We start from the raw sequence: 23,804 nt of genomic DNA, 5'->3' as shown, positions 1-23,804 counted from the left end.
AAATATATCAAACTAGCAGACCCAAGCCCGTTTTAGAAACGCCGCCGCCTGCCGCATGTTACTGTGCGTGTGCGCGCACCTGCCGCACACGTGCACGTGCGCACACCCGCCGCACACCTGGCCGCCCGCTCACATGCCCGCCTGGCTCCCTGGCCCAATCCTCCTGTCTCTGTGAGGCTGGGTCCATGCTGCACACATGCGCAGTAGCAAAAAGCATGGACCCAGCTACACAGGGACAGCATGACGCAGGGACACAGGGATTTTATAATAGAGGATAGGAGACACACACAGTGATATTTAAGAAATGAAATTAAGTTTATTGGATTTACAGAAAGTGTGCAATTATTGTTTAAACAAAATTAGGCAAGTGCATAAATGTGGGCAAGTGCATAAATCAATTTTATTGATTCCAAAACCTTTAGAACTAATTATTGGAACTCAAATTGGCTTGGTAAGCTCAGTGACCCTTGACCTACATACACATGTTAATCCAATTATTAGAAAAAGTTTTTAAGGGGGTCAGTTGTAAGTTTCCCTCCTCTTTTAATTTTCAGTAGCAAAACAACTCTCAAATGACCTGAAGTCAAAAATTGTTCACCATAATGGTTTAAGGGAAGGATACAAATAGCTGTCTCAGAGATTCCAGCTGTCTGTTTCCACAGTTAGCAACATATTGAGGAAATGGAAGACCACAGGCTCAGTTCAAGTTAAGGCTCGAAGTGGCAGACCAAGAAAAAATCTCAGATAGACAGAAGCGACGAATGGTGAGAAGAGTCAATCCACAGACCAGCACGGAAAACCTACAACATCATCTTGCTGCAGATGGAGTCACTGTGCATCGTTCAACCATTCAGCGCACTTTACACAAGGAGATGCTGTATGCGAGAGTGATGCAGAGGAAGCCTTTTCTCCACCCATAGCACAAACAGAGCCACTTGAGGTATGCTAAAGCACATTTGGACAAGCCAGCTTAATTTTGGGATAAGGTGCTGTGGACTGATGAAACTAAAATTTAGTTATTTAGGCATAACAAGGGGCGTTATGCATGGAGGAAAAAGAACAATGCATTCCAAGAAAAACACCTGCTACCTAGGGTAAAATATGGTGGTGGTCCTATCGTGCTGAGGGACTGTGTGGTCAGTGCAGGGACTGGGATTCCACTCAGTATCTGCACATTTTGGAGACCAATGTCCAGGAATCAGTGATAAAGCTGAAGCTGCACCGGGGCTAGATCTTTCAACAAGACAACGACCCTAAACACTGCTCAAAATTCACCAAAGCATTAATGCAAAGGAACGAGTACAACATTCTGGAATGGCCATCTCAGTCCTCAGACCTGAATATAATTGAAAATCTGTGGTGTGAGTTAGAGAGCTGTGCATGCTTGGAAGCCATCAAACCTGAATGAATTTGAGATGCTTTGTAAAGAGGAATGGTCCAAAATACTTTCAACCAGAATCCAGACTCTCATTGGAACCTACAGGAAGCATTTAGAGGCTGTAATTTCTGAAAAAGGAGGATCTACTAAATATTGATTTCATTTCTTTTTTGTGGTGTCCAAATTTATGCACCTGCCTATTTTTGTTTAAACAGTTACTGTGCACTTTCTGTAAATCCAATAAACTTAATTTCACTTCTCAAATATCACTGTGTGTGTCTCCTGTATGATATATTTAACTGACATTTTTTATCGTAACAACCAACGATTTATACAGGAAAATCATGATGATTAACCCATTCAGGTGCCGTGGTTTTCACGTGAGAAATGTTCACCTCCCATTCATTAGCCTATAACTTTATCACTACTTATCACAATGAACTGATCTATATCTTGTTTTTTCCACCACCAATTAGGCTTTTCTTTTTTTCATTTTGCTAAGAGCCACTTTACTGTAAACGCATTTTAACAGGAAGAATAAGAAAAAAATGGAAAAATTCATTATTTCTCAGTTTTCAGCCATTATAGTTTTAAAATAATACATGCCTCCATAATTAAAACTCACGTATTGTATTTGCCCATATGTCCCAGTTATTACACCATTAAAATTATGTCCCTATCACAATGTATGGCGACAATATTTTATTTGGAAATAAAGGTGCATTTTTTCCATTTTGCATCTATCACTTCTAACAAGTTTAAAATAAAAAAAAAATAGAAATATTTCATCTTTACATTGATATTTAAAAAGTTTAGACCCTTAGGTAAATATTTACATGGTTTTTTTTTATTGTAATGGTTTTTTTTTTTTATAGTAAACATTTTATTTGGGTAGTTTTGGGAGGGTGGGGGGTAAACAATAGATTTATAATGTAAATGTGTGTTCATTTTAATTTATTTTTATTTTCAGGTGTAGTATTACTTTTTGGCCACAAGATGGCGGCCATGAGTTTGTTTACATGACGTCACTCTAAGCGTAACACACGCTTAGAGTGGCGCATCGGGGAGGGAACGGCCAGAAAAGGCGCAGCTTCCGAGAGAAGCTGTCGCTTTTTCAGCGGGAGAGAGGAATCAGTGATCGGGCACCATAGCCCGATACATTGATTCCCTGGCTACCGAATCCGCGGCCGGGAGTGCGCGTGCACACGCGCGATCGGCCGCGGGGGCGCGCGGTAGCGCGCATGGTCCCTGGACGTAGTTTCTACGTCCAGGAACCAAAATAGGTTAACAGAGGTTGCCCAAACTTTCGTATCCCACTGTATGTTTCAGGTAGTTAAAATATAGTGTTAGGCCAAGCTGGATGGTAAATGCTTTACCAAATGTCATAATGTGCATCTGATTAGTAATAGAGACACTAATAGAGACACTAATAGAGACACTAATACACTAATTTATGTGGATCCTGTTGCAGTTTACTGGAGTGCTCTCTAAGGATATTACAAATAGTAGTAGTAGTATCAGCAGCAGAAATAGTGGTAATATATTTCAGATAGCTAAAATATGTGCTATGCTTGTGCTGGGACAAGCTGGATGGTAAATTCTGTAACAAATGTTGAAATGTGCATCTCATTAGTAATAGAGACTTACACAAGTTTGTTTGTATCTTGTTCCAGTGGTATGATTTCTGAAGATAATACAATTAATTTGAAAATGTAATTTGAACAGAATCAGACCATATTCACCAAATACTTTTAAAACTGCCACTGTACTGGTAGTTTTACGTTTACTTACTCTAACTATGCAGCATGCATTACACAATTTGCACAGCACAACCCCAGTTACCTAGGTAATGAGCACATTGCTAGGGTAGCACATGGTACACTACTTGGGTAGCATGCATTACTATAGTAATGTGAGCGTTACATATGCAAATCAGGTTGCGCTAGTTACACGAAGCAGGTTACACTGTCTGTGTAAGAAAGCAAACTTTTGTTTTTCTTAGCATTTAGTAAGGGGGCTTTTAGGACCATTGTAGCCCCTCACACACTCCAATGAGTCCTGGCTCACCATGAGCTTGCTGGTTAGTCTGTACCTCTCGGTGTTACAAGCCCTACTCCATAGAGCCAAATTAATCCATGCCATGCACTGATGAGGATCAAACAATCCGAAACAGTCTGTATGCATGTTGGATTATTATGGCTCTGTACAAATTAACAAGCTGACACATCATTGCATTCCAGCGGATCTGGAGATGTGTTTAGCTTCTAAAAGTGGCCACTAATGGTCCAATTTGTAGCGAAAAATCATGAGAGCGATCAGAAATTCTGATCGGACGAAAAATCGTTCACTACACCATCAACTAACCAATCATTGCTTCCTATCTATCACGACCAACAAGATAATCCAAATTTTGGTTCGATGAAAATTCAATCGGACGATTGTTTTTATAATCGTTCATTATCGATTGTGCCCATCAACTGAGATTATTTACAACCAATCCGACAAGAATTTCTGATCGTTCGAATGATTTTTCGCTAGAAATTGGACCGTTAGTGGCCATTTTTAGGGTAACAATGGTTAATTTGCATATATTTAGCAGTGATGCACTGGGAGACATTTCAAGCTCACTCCAACCTGAACTATCGCAAATTCTTTCTGTTTTAAGAAAACAAACTTTTGTTTTCCTTAGCATTTTAGTTAGGGGGCATTTAGGACCATTGTAGTCCCTTACACACTCCAATGAGTTCTGGTTCACCATGAGCTTGCTGGTTAGTCTGTAACTGTGTGTGTAAGTAATGGTAAAATTGATGTGTGCTTTCAATGCACAGCAATGTATCAGAATCAGAATCAGAATCAATTTATTTTTGCCAAGTAAGTTTGCACCTACAAGGAATTTGTCTTGGCAGTTGCTTAACAAACACAAACAAAAACAATACAAGGACAGACAGTGTGAATATTACAAGTTAAGGACATTATAAGTATAGTGGCAGTAAGCAATGTGAGAATTGTTCATGTTTAGTTCTGTGCTGATTACTTTCAGTCCTAGCAGCTCTAACGTGGTTCAGCATTAAGTATGGCTACCGCTTGAGGAAAAAAAACTGTTCCTGTGTCTAGAGGTTTTGGTAGCGATTGACCGGAATCTTACTCCTGAAGGCATGCGCTGGAAGATGGAGTGAGCTGGGTGAGAGGGGTCAGAGGCAATTTTGGTTGCTCTCTTTCTGCACCTGCTAGTGTAAAGATCCTGCAGGGAAGGTAAGCTACAGCCAATTATCCTTTCCGCTGATCGGATGATGCGCTGCAGCCTCCCCTTTTCTAATGCTGAGCAGGAACCGAACCATACAGTCACAGATGATGTTATGGTTGATTCGATGATTGCAGTGTAGAACTGCACCATTAGATTTTGAGGTAGGCCAATGTCACTGATATTTTGTGACTATAGCCCTTTGGATGGAAACAGACTTTTACAGACACTAGATTACTCTCAGATTTGTATTGCATAATTTGGCAGCTATCTTCGAAGATCAACATGTAAGTATTTGGCATGAACAGTCATACAGATGGGTAGAAAGGTGTTGTTACAAATCTGCAAGGGAATGTAATAACAAGCAGTGGGAAAATCCAGCCTCATGGATCAATATTTCCCTGAACCAGCTCAGTTCCAATGGATCATATAAGGAAAGGATTGTATCCTGGGCTGTGTATTAAAACGTTTAAAATATATACTCTGCAATAAAAAATCATCAGTTTGGGGAGCTCATTATGCCCCTAATACATTTTGGTTGTCAGAGCAACTACTTTGCTGCAATGTATACTAGCTGTGTCCCCTGGTTCATGGGGATTTTGTTACAATTACAACATGGAAACATTTCTGAATAAAGAAAGTGCACTGCTGGTGATACAGACAGAGCTGCCAAAACAATACATTTTCAGTAGGCCTCATGTTGCAGGTAAAATAAAATAAAAGTAAATTACAGCACAGCACTTCAACTACTATATTAGTGTTCACAGACTGCTGTTTTACATACCTCCCAACTTTCTGAGATACGAAAGAGGGACACTTTTAGACATGCCCCTGACACAACTTCAGCCCCGCCTCCAAAACAACCCTAGTCACCCATACCATGAATAACTTTAAAGATTAAGGGACATAAAACGATTCAGAATAAGGTTTAGAGTCACATAGGTGCATTTTAGTGGATAAATACATATATCTTCTTGTCTGTAGTGAGCTGAATGTGGTCAGATATGTAGATTTAACCAGCAGATTAGTAGATTTTCTAGTGGCTGGCAGGTAGTGATATTGAGAATTTTGTAATAAGTAGATAGTGATCAATAATGAAAGTTAGCCTCTAATTACAGGTTATAGGGATTGGTAGATTCTAGTGGCAGGCAGGTAGTGATAGATTTTAACAGCAGGCAGATAGTGATCACCAGGTTCTAGTGGTAGGCAAGTAGTGACAGGCAGGCAGAAGGTGACAGGTGGTGGGCACAACCAGTACACTGTGGGTAAGGAGTAGTGGATGAGTGGCCGGTTGCAATAGATAAATAGTCATAGTGCTTGCACAGCTGAAGTGGGTGGTAATTAGTGCTACTTATACCTACCTACCCCTCTCTGCTTCCTCTCCTTTCCCATGCTCTCTTCCAGGCTTTCCTTTTCAGCACTTTCTGGCCTTCCTCCAGCCTGGGTGCCCCTCTGCAAAGGACACTGACATCCATGGTTAGCAGGAGAGGTGCAGCTACACACATAATTCTCACTGCTGCCAGCCTCTGATTGGCTGCCTGTAAATCTCAACACTATGATCTCGAGGACATAAGAAGCAGTGTGAGAGTGGCTGCAGTTGGCTCTGCCTCTCTCCTGCAGTCTGCAGAGCTATTTGTGAGTAGCTCTGCTTTGAAGTGAAAAGTAGGCTCAGGATAATCTTTACAAAACTGGATTTACTAAGGAGGAGGCAGAACATAGGACAAGGGGGCGGGATCTGGGACTGTCCCACCCAAAATGGGACGGTTGAGGGATATGGTTTTAATATAATTACAGGTTCTTTTCCATTAGCCGGGCGCATCCACTAGGTGGCGGTAAAACTCCACCGGAGTTACATCTTTCCCTACTATCCATGGCAGCCTGGAGGGGGAATAGTAATTAACCACCTGGTGGTTGCACCCGGCTAACGGAATAGTACGAAATTCCATCCCGAGTTGCTATTGCACTGTCTGACCCACAACTTTCTAGCATTTTCTGTGTTGTTCTGTAGCTGTCATATTAAAGTAAACTGATTTTCCATAAATAATTATATGCACATTAGGAAAAAGAAAATTTAGATGACAAAGATGATTAAAGCTCCAGAACTGCTGGGCTCTGAGTAACAGAGATTAGCTTCACTTCACACTGTTTTGTGACACAATAAATGTTTTTCTGCTGCCAGTTTATAATACTGAGGTAGCTCTGCAGATTATTCTGTAAAAATTAGATTTATTATTTTACTTAGGATCAAATGTAATGTTTTCCATGTTTAAACGGGTTAGAAACAAATGTGCAGAGATATGATAAACTGTGTTTTTTGTTACTACACACAAAATCTGATCATTGTTTAAAGTGGAGCAATAGCCAATATTTTTCTTTATACCCAAAGCAAAGCTACCTGAGATAAGCAAAGATGTATATATATGCTGGATGCACATACCTCTGTGCGCTGTCTATTTCTGACAGGAAAAGGCAGGCTTGTGTTCTTCCCTTCTATCACCCTCACATTCTCTCCTCTTTACCGCCCTTATGGGGAGTGAATGGGAGGAAAGGGGACAGTACTAGGAGAGAACAGCATGACAAGCCTGCCTCTTCCTGTCTGAAAATTTGACTGTAGCCGAAAGTCTAGACTTTCAAAGAGTGATTGCAGGGATTGGAGGGGAATGAGGAGATTTAAAATACACGGAGATGTGTTGATCCAGCATGATTATACTTCTTTGTTTACCTTAAAGGATACCCCAAGTGACATGTGACATGATGAGATAGACATGTGTATTTACAGTGCCTAGCACACAAATAACTATGCTGTGTTCCTTTTTTTCTTTATCTGCCTGAAAGAGTTAAATATCAGGTATGTAAGTGGCTGACTCATTTCTGACTCAGACAGGAAGTGACTACAGTGTAACCCTCAGTAATAAGAAATTCTCCTTTTTTATCTCTTTCTTGCTCTCAGAAGCCATTTTCTGCTAGGAAAGTGTTTTATAGTTGGAATTTCTTATCAGTGAGGATCACACTGTAGTCACTTCCTGTCTGAGTCAGCCACTTACATACCTGATATTTAACTCTTTCAGGCAGAGAAAGAAAAAAAGGAACACAGCTTAGTTATTTGTGTGTTAGGCACTGCACATACACATGTCTATCTCATCATGTCACATGTCACTTCAGGTATCCTTTAAGCAGCTTTGCTTTAGGTCAAATGTGCTTTAATTTACCTTTGTATTGTATTAAAGCTCTTTTCCTCTGCCTGCGTTCAGATTCTAAATCGGATCGGAAGCGATTTTCCTGCTGTTTGAAAATGATTATCAATATAACGGAGGTGCCCTGCCTGTACCCACAGCAGTGATTAGACGCAATACCATTTAAACCTGAATGCAAAGTAGTGCATGCTGAAGCATTCCTGTGTTTGCATTTAGGTTTCAGTCTATGGGAGCGTGCAAAATAGCACGCCCAGTGATGCAACTTTTTCCCCAATTTCCTTATGTTGCATGAAACCCCTCCCCTTGTCTTAGGGAAATTGCATCATGGATAATGACGATCGCAAGAAAAATTATGCCACAAAGCATAGAAAATCATGTTTAGAAACAAACAAGTTACAAATTGCGATCAGATTGCAACATGTTTGAAATTATGATCGCAATTTACAGTGCAGTGGAAAAAAGGCTCCTAGGAAGAGACACAGTAAGCTCAGTCAGGTTTTTGTTGCTGCCTGAGCTTTGGCTGAAAGGGCAAGCGACACCCATGCTAACCTAGAAATAAAAAACGCATATATAAGTAGATAAATACTACTTCTACTTACATAACAGATGTATTGTGCTATCCACATAATGATTCATTTGAATTCTATAAAGGAAAAGCAGAAAATGCTATTCTAGGCAGTGTTTTTTTTTCCAAGCTAATGCTGACATCATATTATTATTATTATTATTATTTATTAATTATTTGTTAATTATATATTATATATATCATATATATTCATATCCTCCCTGACTCTTGTTTTCCCCCCTCCCTTTTCTTGCTTATTGTGTATTCATTAGCTGCCCTCCTCCCAGAGACTTCAGACGCTCCCACTGATATGTATACTAGAAACTGCACTTTTTTTCTTTTCTCCTCCAATCGCTTGCTTGTAAACACAAGTGAGCAGAGGTGTTTCAGATAAGAAGCTAGGCTGGAAAATAAATGGAAGAGGAGGAATAAATTATAGATAAAAAGAACCCCCAGCATTCAACTGTTTGTCACTGACTAGTAAAGTGCCAGTGCTCCTAAAGTATGTGATAAATCCAAATCATAACAGCAGAAAAAGTTTTGCAAGTTTTGAAAGTAGGATTAGCCTCTTTATCACTTATCACACTCAGACCAGTTTCTGTTGAAATTTGATTTTTATGGTGACAATACCGCTTGAAGAGATTTCCTACAGATAAGTTCTGAGCAACAAGAACAGGAAGTGAGGGGAGATCTTCAGAGGAAACAGAAAACAATTTATTTTAATAGTATTGGAATGGAAAGTTCAATGGAAAGTTCAGCTTATTGTATTTTCTTCTTTTAGATCAATATTATTGGATGATGTGGGAATGGACATCCCGTATGATTCAGCAGAATTCAGACCTGGTAAGAGATATCTGCTTTGTTTATAAGAATGTTTTCACTAAGGGCCTTATCTTGGCTGCAATGTTATCCTCTACAGAATTATTTATTCCCAGGGATGTGTACAGCCTTTTTGCAACCTCAGACTACTCCTACCTTATAATTAGCAAGTGTGCCTGCGTCCTGTCCGTGTGTCAGTGCTTTTGTGCTACTGTGCATCTCCTGCACTGATACAGCCGTTGGGACAGGACACAAGACGGGCCAGGAGACCGGCTGGGCAGGCAAGTGTGTGCACACAGCAAGCGGACATGGCGCAAGTGTCGGGTGAACGGGTGTGCGCGCACATGCGCAGCAGACGGGTGTGTGCACTGACTGGTGGCGGCAGCAGGGCCGAGACCTAGTAGGTGCCATAATGACCTCTAAAATCTCACGGAACATACTTCCTGGTTAAAGGAAGTCAGAGGACACACTTGTCTTTTAGTTTTCTGCATGTGTTTTTCTGCATGAGTTTTCTGCACACTATGTGTGTTTGTATGAAGAAAAACGTGCACGTTTTTTCACAGCAGGTAATGTAACTGATAGAGAAAACTCACAAATGTGCAGAATTATCCTGCAGGATGTCATTTTTTTCTGTGCGCGAGAAACGCATTAAGTGTGAACTAGCCCAATGATTTACATGAGTTCTCAGTTTTTCTGTGCAGAAAACACGCACAAAAACAGTTAAGTGTGTTCCCTGCCTAAGTGGGGCTGGAGACACAGAAGACTGGTAGCACGTGGAGCTCTATTGCATCCTGACTAGAGCTCGGATGAGGTGAGTTGCCAGAGTAACCCGTGCCCACCGCTGCTGAAGCTGTGCGATAGTTTCAGCAGCTTCAGCAGTGGTGGCCCTCCCTACACTGCACCCCCTTTCTACACTGTAATACCTGGCTGCCTATATTGGGGGCACCTATGCCTGGCTACCTTTACTGGGGGCATCTATGCGTGGCTACCTACACCTGGGGCATCTATAGTGGGGGCACCTATGCTTAGCTATCTATACTTGGGCACTTATACCTGGCTACTTATACAGGGGCTCCTATGCTTGGCTACCTATGCAGGGGGTGCACCTATACCTGGCTACCTATACTGGGCGCATATCTGGCCACCAATACTGGAGGGGGCTTACATTAAGGGGACACCTGGCTACCTATACTAGGGAGACTACATCTGCTAGCTAATACTGGTGGCCTAAAAACTGCCCTGCCCCAAGTCTCTCTCTCTCTCTCTCTCTCTCTCCACCACCTTCTTCCACCTCTGTTTCTCTCTTTCCCTTGGTTCTTTCACTTGTGGCTGTCTCTGTCACCCCTTTTCTCTCCCTCTTTCTTTCCTTTTGGACTGCAGCTCTATCTCTGCTGCTTCACTTGGTACCCAGCATCAAAGCCTTGCCGATTATTCTCTTCACATTCCACAAGTGCCTGCTGGTGTACAGAAGTAACACAGTCCTAAAACAAAGCAGATTTAACACGTTGAGACTGAAAATTCCTCAATCAAGCTCATAAAGGCTGCTGACAGCAACAATGTATATAAGTAGGCGCGCTCATTATTTCTCAAATTTAACTATACATTTAACAGCATGCCCTGCAGTCTACACATAGCAGATGTACACTGTTTACTGCTAGAAAAACAACTTCACATCCATCTATCCACCTTTCATATCTGTCACTGCATGGAGTTATTCATACTTTGCCTGCTCAAGCATTGGTATTCACACCTCCTAGTTTTATGTTTCTTTCTATGCGTCAGTGCTCCACCGATGTCTGCTTGCAATGATTGTTCCTGTGCCCCTCTGCTTTAATTACCGTTCATTCAGTTTCCCTCCCACAAGTGTTCCTCTGCCAGCGTTTTGTAATTGCTGCTACTGTACCCCACATGTGATTAGTGCTCCATTGCCCATTACAGACCAGTACCCCTTCTCCGTTGCAGGGCTTTTCTGTCATTTCACTAGCTGGTGCTCTTTTTCTTTCCATTTCACTAGCACTCTCCTGTCACCACCTTTACCCATTGTAATCAGAGCCTCTGCCCCCCTTCTAACAACTGCTGCTTTAAACCCATCCACAAGTAGTGCTCCTGCCTCATATGACACAGATGCCTCATTCCCTCCTAATGCTGATTTTGCACCCCTTTTAAAACTGGAGCTCCCATCTAACCTGAACAAGCATTGCATTTTATTTTGTGAAGAATGGGATCACTGGCCATCACATTGCATTGCCTGCATTTATTTGATAAATAGCGTGAGCTATAGCGTGAACCTCCCTCCATATCATGGCGCAGATTTCTGTTCCGGAGGAATCTGCGCCATGACGGGGGGGGGGGGGGGGGTTATGTTTTTATGAGGGTGGTTTATGGGTGGTCTGTAGAAATGTGTGGTTGTACAGTACAATCTTTTAGCTTGTTGTTCTAATAAAAGATTATTGACTTTTTGATCATTCAAGTCCAAACACACTGCGCTGACCAACTTGAGATTGTCTATAAAAATACGGTGGTGTGCTCCTTAAAATTAACAAGACAACTAGATTTATGAAAGGAAATAGCGCTCCTGCTGTATTCACAGTTCTAAATGCAATATATTCAAAGTCCTATGTCAGAAGAATCAGAATCGCTTTTATTTCGCCAAGCACGACTGAATTGTGCCCGGAATTGGGTTTGGCACATAGATACAGGGCATTACGTCTCCACTTCCATGCCAGACTTGTTTCCCAGATGCATATGGAATGACCACCAACACCTCACCCTCAGAAGTGGGCACTCACCCTTAGAAGATGACCCTCAGCTAGATGGGTCTCACTCGCCTCTGGGATATTTTCAGGCAATCCCCTGCCTATACTGGCTCCTCTTGGTGGTACTTTGCTCAACATTGTATCCACAGCAATCACCTCAAATAAAGCACATAGTCCTTCCCATAGCGTAAAACCATATGAAAATTCAACTCATGATCAAAAAAAATCAAAAAATAATACAGATACATTACAGTTCTATCATTTTGCTTTCTTATTGTTCGTTTTATTTTTACAATGTCTTTTTCTGTTTTTTGTTGCAGACTTTAGGTCTGTGTTAAGTTACACCCATTCTCTCATACGATGGTGTTAAAAGTGTTTTATTTTTAGACTTGGCATGTGATTCAACTTTTATTCACTTGTTAAGAGAAAACAGCTTTGCATTTCACAGTTTTTAATTAGGCTGCAGAGATAATTAGTAGTTTGAACAGTGAGCCACACAATGATTTGGCTGAGTGGTTCTGAAATGTACTATATGGTTGTAAAACACGATATAGGTTATTATTTTTTTTATGTGCTTGTACTATTCTGTATTTTCAGTTCTGCTGAACAACACATTTTGTAAGGCCAAGGAAAGGTCAACTTTCAAAATCACTTCATAAAAAAAAAATAGTGATGTTGTACAGCATTTGAATAAAGTACAGCAAAACAAGAAAACACGCAGAAATACAGTGTATTGTAAAAAAAATTATTACAGGAAGTAATAAGGCTTTTTTGGGTAGAGTGCCCATCTTCAGCTCATCACATCTTTGCAAAATGTCATATGTGCTTATTAATATCTACTCACCACAGTCTCCTTTTACATTTAGCAGTAATTATGAGGATTATGTTGTATTTAGGAACGCTATTAATGATTTTCTGTTTTTTATGGAAACATATCATTTGAGCAAACATTTGTACAAATGCCATGACACATACAAAGTCACCAGTATAATCTGCAAAACTAACCAGGAAGTGTGTTGCAGCAATTCTGTCAACACGTCCTATGCCAATAAGTTAAACAGGATACTGCAAAGAAAATAATTGCAATGCAGCAGCACCTACTGTTGAAAATATAAAACAATACTATATTCAAAAATCAAAAATAAGAATTAAAACCATTTAAAATCCACAATGAACGAATCTCCTTCTATATGTAACGATTGTGGAATTCTCTCCGTGATCAGCGCACAAGACGTGCGCTGACACTGCGGAAATCCTCCACAAGCGTATAATTTGCGGGAACCCAGCAAAAGGTGCAATGCACCTGTAGAGGGAAATTGCTGTCGACAGGGGGAGCTGTGGAGTGCAGAGGAACAGCTCCTCTGCCCTGCCACACACGCCAGACAGGAATTGTACGAAGGGAAGAAACGCAGGGCAAGATAGCCCTGAAAGAGAGAGATCAAAGCGACAGAGGGTAAGTGTGTTCACCAAAGTAGTCGCCACCCTGCGACGATGAACACACAACCAGGAAGACAAAGCGAGAAGGCAATCGCCGGAGATGGCGATTGCTAACAGCGACACAAGACCGAATAAGCACAGATGAGGAATGTATGTTTGTCCACCAATCTAGCCGCCACCTGCGACGGTGGACACACAACAGAAGAAACCAAGTGAGAACGCAATCGCAAGAGAAGCGATTGTGGAAGAGAATGAGCACAGGGACAGATTGTATGTGTGTGCACCAAACTAGTCGCCAATCCACGACGGTGCATACACAACAGCAGATATGAAGTAGGAACGCAATCGCGAGAGAGGCGATTGCCAGAGGTGACACAAGGCTACAGCAAGGCAGAGCACGAGAGTAGCAAAGGCACAGCAAATCATACAATGAGGAGATACGGAAAATAACAAACGCCAACTAAATGCGAACACCGCACTCATTCGCAACAGCGCACGCGTTTATGCGCGGTCTCCGCGTGTTAAGCACAACAGAGACAAGCACGCCTAACTAACCACCGACAGACAAACATGAAACAGAGGACGCGAGCGCTTGCTTAATGGTTACCTCACCGAGCCTTCAGCAAGTGTTCGTAGCAGACAAGACAGATACACGAAAACAGGAATAAGTGAGAGATAGGATCCACAGCACTAGCGCAAGAGGCTAGTGCGATCCAGGAAGACAGAAGAGAAGGATCCACAGCACTAGCACAAGGCGAGTGCGATCCAAGCTAGACAGGTAGATGAGATAGCTGGTAGCAACCGCTGCTCCAGCCACACTCCAAGAACAAAGATCAGAACGATCTCCTGTTGACCACCGCTGGGACAGGACAATCGCAACAGACAAACAAAACAGATATGCAATCCTAACTGCACTAGGGAACCTGCCTAGTGCAGTCCCAGGAATTACTCTAAGCTAATCTTAAACAATGAGCAAGGCTGACACTACAGGTATGTTACACAGGACTAACCCTTATGACCAGCCCAGGTCTGTGATATCACATAGTATTTATAGAGCAAGCCTACAAAGGATGTGGCTAGGCAATCTGCATGACAAACATATGCAAATTCCTCAGCAGCAAGCTGCAATACTGACAAAAGGTCTCTCTTCCAGAGACCTGCAGAATGCAGACCTGAACAGTGGTCAAAAGGCTGCCTGCCTGCGCAGGCAGCCCAGCGGATCCTCACACTATAATTTGATAATGCGCAAGTTATAGATTATAATTTATTTTAGTAATTTCAAACCTGAACCCCCTTAATGCTGAACCTGGGTTCACAAGAAAAAAACAATGATGTGAGTTAGACATGAAAAAGTGCCGTTGTGCTGGCAATTCATGTAAACAAAAATGCAACAATTCTGAAAAAAGTGCAGCATTCTCAAATACAGTACATACAGTGCTAATGACAACAATATATAATATCTGTACACATCTACCGTAAATAGTGTGTTAAGCAGGTGTTAGAAGCCTGTGACACATGTGGGCCACAAGATAGGGGTTTGATAGGGGATAGACTAAAGTCTTCTGGTTTCCTTCCTGATGTTCTATTATTCAGACTACCAGCTATTCATCTCACCCTATGTAGTATGCACTTTTTCTGCTCCCTATTTTTTGCATCTTAGTAGTACAGGTATACGCCGTTCCATTGCACAGAACACTATAGTAAGCACATTTCCATGTGTGTCGTTTTTTGAATTTGCTTCTATGGTTGTCATTAGCACTGTATGTACAGTTGTGTTCAAAATTATTCAAACCACACTGAAATTGAGTGTTTTGGCCAGTTTGACATTGATTTTGATCATTTCAGGCATCTTGTTTACAATTAAATCAAGTCAGAAAAATATAACATAACATTTATAATGAAATAACCACAAATGTCTTTTCTGTGCTCACATCATTATCAGTTTTATTCAACCCCCAAGTGACATTCATTCTTAGTACTTAGTACAACATCCTTCTCCAGTTATAACAGCTTTTAAACTTGAAGCAAAGCTTGACACAAGTGTCTTGCAGCGATCTACGGGTATCTTAGCCCATTCTTCATGAGCAAAAGCCTCCATCAGTCACATTCTTAGGCTTGTGCGCTGCAACTGCTTTCTGCAACTCTGTCCCACCAGAGGTTCTCAATCGGATTTAAGTCTGGTGACTGCGATGGCCACTCCAAAATGTTGCAGCCTTTAATCTGCAACCATGCTCTAGTGGACTTGGAGGTATGCTTGGGATCATTGTCCTGTTGAAAGGTCCAACGTCTACCAAGCCTCAGGTTTGTGACGGACTACATCACATTTTCTTCCAATATCTCCTCGTACTGAAGAGAATTCATGGTACCTTGCACACACTGTACCTGCAGAAGCAAAACAGCCCCAAAGCATGATTGACCACCCGCCATGCTTCACAGTAGGCAAGGTGTTCTTTTCTTCATAGGCCTTGTTCTTCCTCCTCCAAACATAGCATTTATCCATGGGCCCAAACAGTTCTAATTTTGTTTCATCAGTCCACAGAACACTACCACATACGTTTTGGGATAGTTGAATAATTTTGAACACAACTGTATTTAAAGAGAACCAGAGACGAAGCACCCTCATGTATTTCATTACATTTATCAGTGGGAACATGACAGTAAACACCTCCCTGCTTTTAGTTTCATCATTCTCTGCTCAATCTGCCTGTTATCAGCTCTGAAAAGAATCCCTGACCGAGCATTCAGTCTAGGTTTGACCTGGAATCATTATAGCTCAATCATTCTTCTGTGGAGTCTTTTCAAGCCCGCCCTGTCCTGCCTCAGCTTTCCTGCTTTTCATACTCAGAGCTCTGATGACATGGGAGCGGCTGCTCCTGCTGAGAAAGAAGCTCTGAAACAACAGACAAGTGTGGCTGTTGTGTGATCTGTGTGCACTGTGCAGTCATCATTATTATCTGTGCCGTTTCATTCCTATGAGAGACACTTCCTACAGGCAGCCACACAGCGTACCAGAATAATAAAAGTTAAAAGCACACAGATGAAAGCCTGCAGCAGCAGCCCTGCTTGTCTATAGTTTCATAGAGCCTAGATAGCACATCCAGAACAGCTTCTAACCCAAAAGCCGAAGGGGTATGAGCTGGCGGCCATACTGGATTTTTCCTGGAGCAATAATGGATAAAAAACACTCAAAAAGGCACACCAGAGCAGCGAAATTATCAGGTAGAGCATTTATTCTTTACAAGCTATAGGAAGAGGACCTCCCTGGGTCGACAAAGCTTGACAAAGAAAGGAAGATTAGATATAGTACAGAGACAGGACAGTGCAACTAGAAAAGGCTGCAGTAATCCATTAGAACAAGTAAAACATTAGAACAGGTATAGGAACTTATAGGATAGAAGAAATAAGGCTGAACATTTTGTTACAGAGTCTTTTTAAGCTGCACTTTTTTCAGAATTTTTGCATTTTTGTTTGCATGAATTGCCAGCATGACTGCACTTTTTTTCATATCTTCCTCACATCATTGTTCTTTTCCTTGTGAACTTGGGGCTCAGAGTGTGTGTGTGTGTGTGGGGGGGGGGGGGGGGGGGGGGACAGGTTTGAACCTACTGAAATGAATTATAGTCTACAGTATATAACGTGTGCATTATTATCATATCATGGAAAGAGATTTGTTGATTGTGGATTTTAACTGGTTTTAATTATTATTTTTGATCATTGAAACATTTATTGTTATACATTTTCAACAGTAGGTGCTGCTACGTCTCTATTCTTTTCTCTGCAGTATCACCAATATTGTCTTTTAATTCTGTAAGTAAAAAAATAAATGAATAAATAAACAGACTAGGTGGTATTATGCTAATCTTCTTGTCTGCAACATTGTTTTATTCATTCAAGGTAAAAGCAAGAGGAAAACCAGGACATTTTTTAGCTAAAATATCTTGTGATAACTTTTTTTTTACAGCATTTGGGAAAAATTAGTTGCGCAGCACCAAATTTGGGTGCCGCCATTAAATCTCTGTCATTTGGAGGCTCGCAATAGGTGGACCCTGAATTACATGCAGAGGGGATAAATTAAGTAATTAGTAGGGAAATATTCCCCTAGATTACTTTGTGCAGGAAGAGCTGATCTTGATCTCTGGATAGTAAACTGGTTAGGGGCACCACATTTGACATGGTAAACCAGGGTTTGAATCCTGGCTGGGGTCAGAACCTCTTCAGTAAGGAATTGAATGCAAGACTCCCTAACACTGCAGGGTGCGTACGTTAAAAAGGGGCGCTGGGAAAAAAGGGCGCTGGGTTTTAAACGATAAGCATGGATAACGTTTAAAAATATATTGTACTATATTTCGTTTATAAATAATGTTTTATAAAGTTATAAATCATTAAATAATGTGCATGAAATCGGCAATTGTGAAAACGTTAATCTTCCGTTTAAAAACTGAAATGCATAAAAACGTTTAAAAAAAATTAGTAAGTAACCCTCCCTGTACCTACCCCTAACCCCTAGACCCCCGTATTGGTGCCTAAACCTAAGACCCCCTGGTGGTGCCTAAACCTAAGACCCCCCTGGTGGTGCCTAAATCTAAGACCCCCCTGGTGGTGCCTAAACCTAAGACCCCCTTGGTGGTGCCTAAACATAAGACCCCCCTGGTGGTGCCTTAACCTAAGACTCCCCTGATGGTGCCTAAACCTAAGACCCCCCTGGTGGTGCCTAAACCTAAGATCCTCCTTAGTGATCACTGTATTGTGTGTAGAATAATGTTTTGGAAACAGTAAGGGATAAAATATATTACAATTTACGTTACGTACTGATCGCTTTATTTTGTGAATAACAATGTTTTACAAACAGTAAGGGATAACATTTAAAATAATGTTTTATTGAAATAGGAAACGTAAATCATCACAAGCAGTTATAAAACATTAAAAATCTTCGGGCGCCGTTGGAAAACGTTATTATTCTCGGGCGCCCTTTTTTCCTGTTCGGTGCCCAGTAAACGATATTTATTATGGGAGTGAATGGCGGCGCCCGATTTGTCCACTAGCCACCTGCGCCCTTTTTTACTGTTTCCCTGCAGGGTGGCCTCTTGCGCATGACCCAGTGGCTGAGCGATTTCAGTCCAACAGGAGAAAAATACTATAGAAATGTTTGGATTATTATTATCCTCCCAAAATGTATCCAAATGACGAAAAGACTAATTTTTATTTTGCATGCACCAGATTAATTTTAAAAAGTGTAAGTGTGTTGCATATACATGTATTGTAAGTAAGTTGTGACCTCTATTAATTCCAGTCCAGGATACCAGACATACAGGTTACCAATACTAAATCAATTTGTGACCATACAGGTCTTATTTTACAGCTACAGTATTCCCAAGGGTCCCTTTCAAAAGAGCATCTTGATTTGTATAAAAAAAAAAAACAATTTTAGTTTTATGTACACTCTGTAATTTTCATTATAAGTACACCGGTAAACTGTGAACATTAGACATAGGAGATCATTTTTGTTAAAACACCAGAAGAACTAGAATTTGTTTGGTGCTGATATAAAATATATGTTTATTGTCTTTTAACATTTCACCTGGTTTAAACACATGCATCAACATTTTTCTGGATACTTTTGTTATATTTTCAGAACCTCCAAATTCATTGGATCTGAATGGTTCTCACGCCAAAAAAATAAAGCTTACAGCTCCCAATATAAACTTGTCTCTGGACCACAGTGAAGGCTCCATCTTGTCTGATGACAATCTTGACACGCCAGATGAATTGGACATCAATGTAGATGATCTTGATACTCCAGATGAAGCAGATTCCTTTGACTATACAGGGCAAGGTAAGAGAATTACTGCATTCATATGACATACAGTGCTGCACATAATTATTCATACCCCTGGCAAATTTTGACTTAAAGTTACTTTTATTCAATCAGCAAGTAATTTTTGATGGGAAATTACATAGGTGTCTCCCAAAAGATAATAAGACGATGTACAAGAGGCATTATTGGGGAAAAAAATACTAATTTTTTATTTACATCTGAACAAAAAGTGTCCAGTTCAAAATAATTCATACCCTTCTCAATAATCAATAGAAAAGTCTATTACAGCAATCAAACGCTTACTATAATTGCAGACCAGCTCTTAGCATGTCTCCACTGATATTTTTGCCCATTCATCTTTAGCAATGAGCTCCAAATCTCTTAGGTTGGAGGGTCTTCTTGCCATTACCCTAATCTTTAGGTTCCTCCACAGATTCTCAAGTGGATTCAAGTCAGAACTATGGCTGGGCCACTCCGAAACGTTAATGTTTTGTCTGCTAACCATTTCTTCAGCATTTTTGCTGTATGTTTTGGGTCATTGTCATGCTGAAATGTCCACTGGTGCGTTACTAGAGATGGCCCGAACCTCTGATTTTCGGTTTGCAAACCGCGAACTTCCGCAAAAGTTTGGTTCACGCGATCTTTCGAGAATCGCAATAGACTTCAATGGGGAGGCGACCTTTGAAAACTAGAAACACTTATGCTGGCCACAAAAGTGATGGAAAAGATGTTTCAAGGGGTCTAACATCTGAGTTTTTGCATGGATGAGTGGGCTAGACGCCAAAAGTCCCGGGGAAAAATCTGGATTTGACGCAAAGCAGCATTTTAAGGGCAGAAATCACATTGCATGCTAAATTGCAGGCCTAAAGTGCTTTAAAACATCTTGCATGTGTATACATCAATCAGGCAGTATAATTAGAGTACTGCTTCACACTGACACACCAAACTCACTGTGTAACGCATAGAGATGGCCCAAACAATTCGATGGCGAACGGTTCCCGGCGAACTTCCGTGGTTTGCGTTCGCAGAGAACCGGGAACTTTTGCAAGAGTTTGATTCGCCCCCATAGTGCATCATTAGGGTCAACTTTGACCCTCTACATCACAGTAAGCAGGCACATTGTAGCCAATCGGGCTACACTCCCTCCTGGAGCCACTCCCCCCTTATAAAAGGCAGGCAGCATCAGACATGCAGTAATTAGACAAGGGAGAGCTGCTGCAGACTCTCATAGGGAAAGTTTAGTTAGGCTTGTAGGCTTGTTAGCTTGCTGCTTGATGATTCTTATTGCTAAAAAAACACCCCTCAACAGCTCTTTTGAGAGCTAATTTTGTTCTTGTTTTATATATATATATTTTTGTGTGTGGCCCACTTGCATTCTATACAGCCCTGCCAGTCAGTCGCAGCTGGCCTTTGGCCCCTTGGTGGTATAATTAATACATTATAATACCCGTCACTGCATGTACCTACCTGTTGTTCACTTCAGTGCACCCAGCTACCTACGTGAGCGCACGCAGTGTTGCTGTACCTGTCCGGTACCGGTCTGTGTGTGGCAGGTGCACATTATAATACCCATCACTGCATATACCTACCTCTTGTTCACAGCGCACCCACCTACCTTCGTGAGCGCACGCAGTGTCACTGTGACTGTCCGGTACCTGTCTGTGTGTGACAGGTGCACATTGTAATACCCATCACTGCATACCCCTACCTGTTGTTCACAGTGCACCCACCTACCTACGTGAGTGCACGCAGTGTCACTGTGCCTCTCCGGTACCTGTCTGTGTGTGACAGGTGCACATTGTAATACCCATCACTGCATATACCTACCTGTTGTTCACAGTGCACCCACCTACCTACGTGAGCGGTCGCAGTGTCACTGTGCCTGTCCGGTACCTGTCTGTGTGTGACAGGTGCACATTGTAATACCCATCACTGCATATACCTACCTGTTGTTCACAGTGTACCCACCTACCTACGTGAGCGCACGCAGTGTCACTGTGCCTGTCCGGTACCTGTCTGTGTGTGACAGGTGAACATTATAATACCCATCACTGCATATACTTACCTGTTGTTCACAGTGCACCCACCTACCTACGTGAGCGCACGCAGTGTCACTGTGCCTGTCCGGTACCTGTCTGTGTGTGACAGGTGCACATTGTAATACCCATCACTGCATATACCTACCTGTTGTTCACAGTGCACCCACCTACCTACGTGAGTGCACGCAGTGTCACTGTGCCTCTCCGGTACCTGTCTGTGTGTGACAGGTGCACATTGTAATACCCATCACTGCATATACCTACCTGTTGTTCACAGTGCACCCACCTACCTACGTGAGCGGTCGCAGTGTCACTGTGCCTGTCCGGTACCTGTCTGTGTGTGACAGGTGCACATTGTAATACCCATCACTGCATATACCTACCTGTTGTTCACAGTGTACCCACCTACCTACGTGAGCGCACGCAGTGTCACTGTGCCTGTCCGGTACCTGTCTGTGTGTGACAGGTGAACATTATAATACCCATCACTGCATATACTTACCTGTTGTTCACAGTGCACCCACCTACCTACGTGAGCGCACGCAGTGTCACTGTGCCTGTCCGGTACCTGTCTGTGTATGACAGGTGCACATTGTAATACCCATCACTGCATATACCTACCTGTTGTTCCCTTCAGTGCACCCACCTACCTACGTGAGCACACGCAGTGTGATATTTAACACCACCAGTCACTGTACCTGTTCACGGTACGTGTGTGTGACAGGTGCACATTTGTAATACCCATCACTGCATATTGCATTCTGGTGCGTGTACATGCCTGCCTAATTTTTCTGGCTGCACTGCAGCTGCAAGTCATTGCTTAATTGTGATATGCAAGCCCCTTCACCGTGGTAAGGTAATGATCACGAAGGGGAATTGGCACATGCACATGACTTTTGTTTTGTTGTTGCAGCTGCAGTGCAGCCACAAAAATTAGGCAGGCATGTACACGCACCAGAAAAATTAGTATAGCGGCCGCTGCTAGCAGCGGCCTTAAAATTCAGGAATCCACCTTTAGTTCTGGACCCTGTTGGTTGTGGCAGAGAAGGCAATCAAGCGGCCTGCGGGCAGAGGTGCTGTGTGGGGAGCGACTTAGTCTTGGGGCAGGCAGTCACACAGGTGCAGTTTACAGGTATGCACAGGGTGGTATATCACACTGCGTGCACTCACGTAGGTACGTGGGTGCACTGAACACAACAGGTTGGTATATGCAGTGATGGGTATTACAAATGTGCACCTGTCACACACACATACCGTGAACAGGTACAGTGACTGGTGGTATTAAATATCACACTGCGTGTGCTCACATAGGTAGGTGGGTGCACTGAACACAACAGGTAGGTATATGCAGTGATGGGTATTACAAATGTGCACCTGTCACACACACACACAGGTAACGCCGTGAACAGGTGCATTGACTGGTGGTATTAACAATGCGTGCGCTCATGTAGGTAGGTAGGTAGGTGCACTGAACAGTGAACAGGTGCAGTGATTGGGATGGGATTACAAATCTGCAGCTGCCTGTCACACACACAGGTAATCACTGAATGTGCTGGGCCTGGCAGTGGCACAGTAGGCATTACACCAAAGGCCAGCTGCGACTGACTGACAGGGCTGTATATGATGCAAGTGGGCCACACAAAAAGAAAAAAAATAGATCAGAAGAACAAGATTAGCTCTCAAAAGAGCTGTTGAGGGGTGCTATTTTACCAATAAGAATCAGCAAGGAGCTAGCTAACAAGCCTACAAGAGCCTAACTAAGCTTTCCCTATGAGAGTCTGCAGCAGCTCTCCCTTCTCTAATTACTGCAGGCACATGAGTGAGTCCAATGCCTGACGCTGCCTGCCTTTTATAAGGGGGGAGTGGCTCCAGGAGGGAGTGTAGCCTGATTGGCTACAATGTGCCTGCTGACTGTGATGTAGAGGGTCAAAGTTGACCCTAATTATGCACTATGGGGGCGAATCGAACTTCTGCAAAAGTTCCCGGTTCTCCGTGAATGCGAACCACGGAAGTTCGCCGGGAACCGGTCGCCGGTGAACCGTTCGGGCCATCTTTACTGGTGCGCAAGGACAAGTTTCTCTGCAGACTGCCTGATGTTGTCAGTGATAATCCTCATGTATTGCTCTTTTTTCATGATGCCATTTACTGTGATTAGGTTCCCTGGTCCATTGGCTGAAAAACACCCCCAAAGCATTAGATTCCCACCACCATAATTGACAGTGGGGATGGTGTTCTTTGGGTTGAAGGCTTCTCCTTTTTTATGCCAAATGAAGGGAATATCATTGTGACCAAACAATTCAATTTTTGTTTCATCTGACCATAACATAGAAGACCAGAAGTCTTCTTTGTTCAGATGAGCATTTGCAAAGGCCAAGCGAGATTTTGTGTGCCTTATCTGGAGAAGTGGCTTCCTCCTTGGTCTGCATCCGTGGAACCCAGTAGTGTGCAGTGTCCGTTCGATTGTCTGCCTTGAGACATTGCCACCAGCAGAGCCCAGATTCACCAGGATGGCCTTAGGCCTGGAACCCACTGAAAACCGCAAACGCAAAACGCAACCGCT

At 42.3% G+C, this 23,804-nt stretch overlaps 1 protein-coding gene across 3 annotated transcripts in view; it reads left to right on the top strand.

The window, feature by feature from the left end:
• The window catches only part of PRUNE2 (prune homolog 2 with BCH domain), a 278,110-nt gene that overhangs the window by 140,081 nt on the left and 114,225 nt on the right, over nucleotides 1–23,804 (top strand). For all 3 annotated transcript variants that reach the window (XM_068236688.1, XM_068236694.1, XM_068236677.1), the window contains exons 6-7: nucleotides 9,160–9,221; nucleotides 19,023–19,223. In XM_068236688.1, coding sequence (XP_068092789.1) covers nucleotides 9,160–9,221; nucleotides 19,023–19,223 — 263 coding nt within the window. The remainder of the gene's footprint in view (nucleotides 1–9,159; nucleotides 9,222–19,022; nucleotides 19,224–23,804) is intronic.

The sequence above is a fragment of the Hyperolius riggenbachi genome, chromosome 1 (assembly GCF_040937935.1).
Source record: "Hyperolius riggenbachi isolate aHypRig1 chromosome 1, aHypRig1.pri, whole genome shotgun sequence".
Lineage (NCBI taxonomy): Eukaryota > Metazoa > Chordata > Amphibia > Anura > Hyperoliidae > Hyperolius > Hyperolius riggenbachi.
Note: the sequence above shows the minus strand (reverse complement) of the source record. Positions and strands in the feature narration are given on the sequence as shown.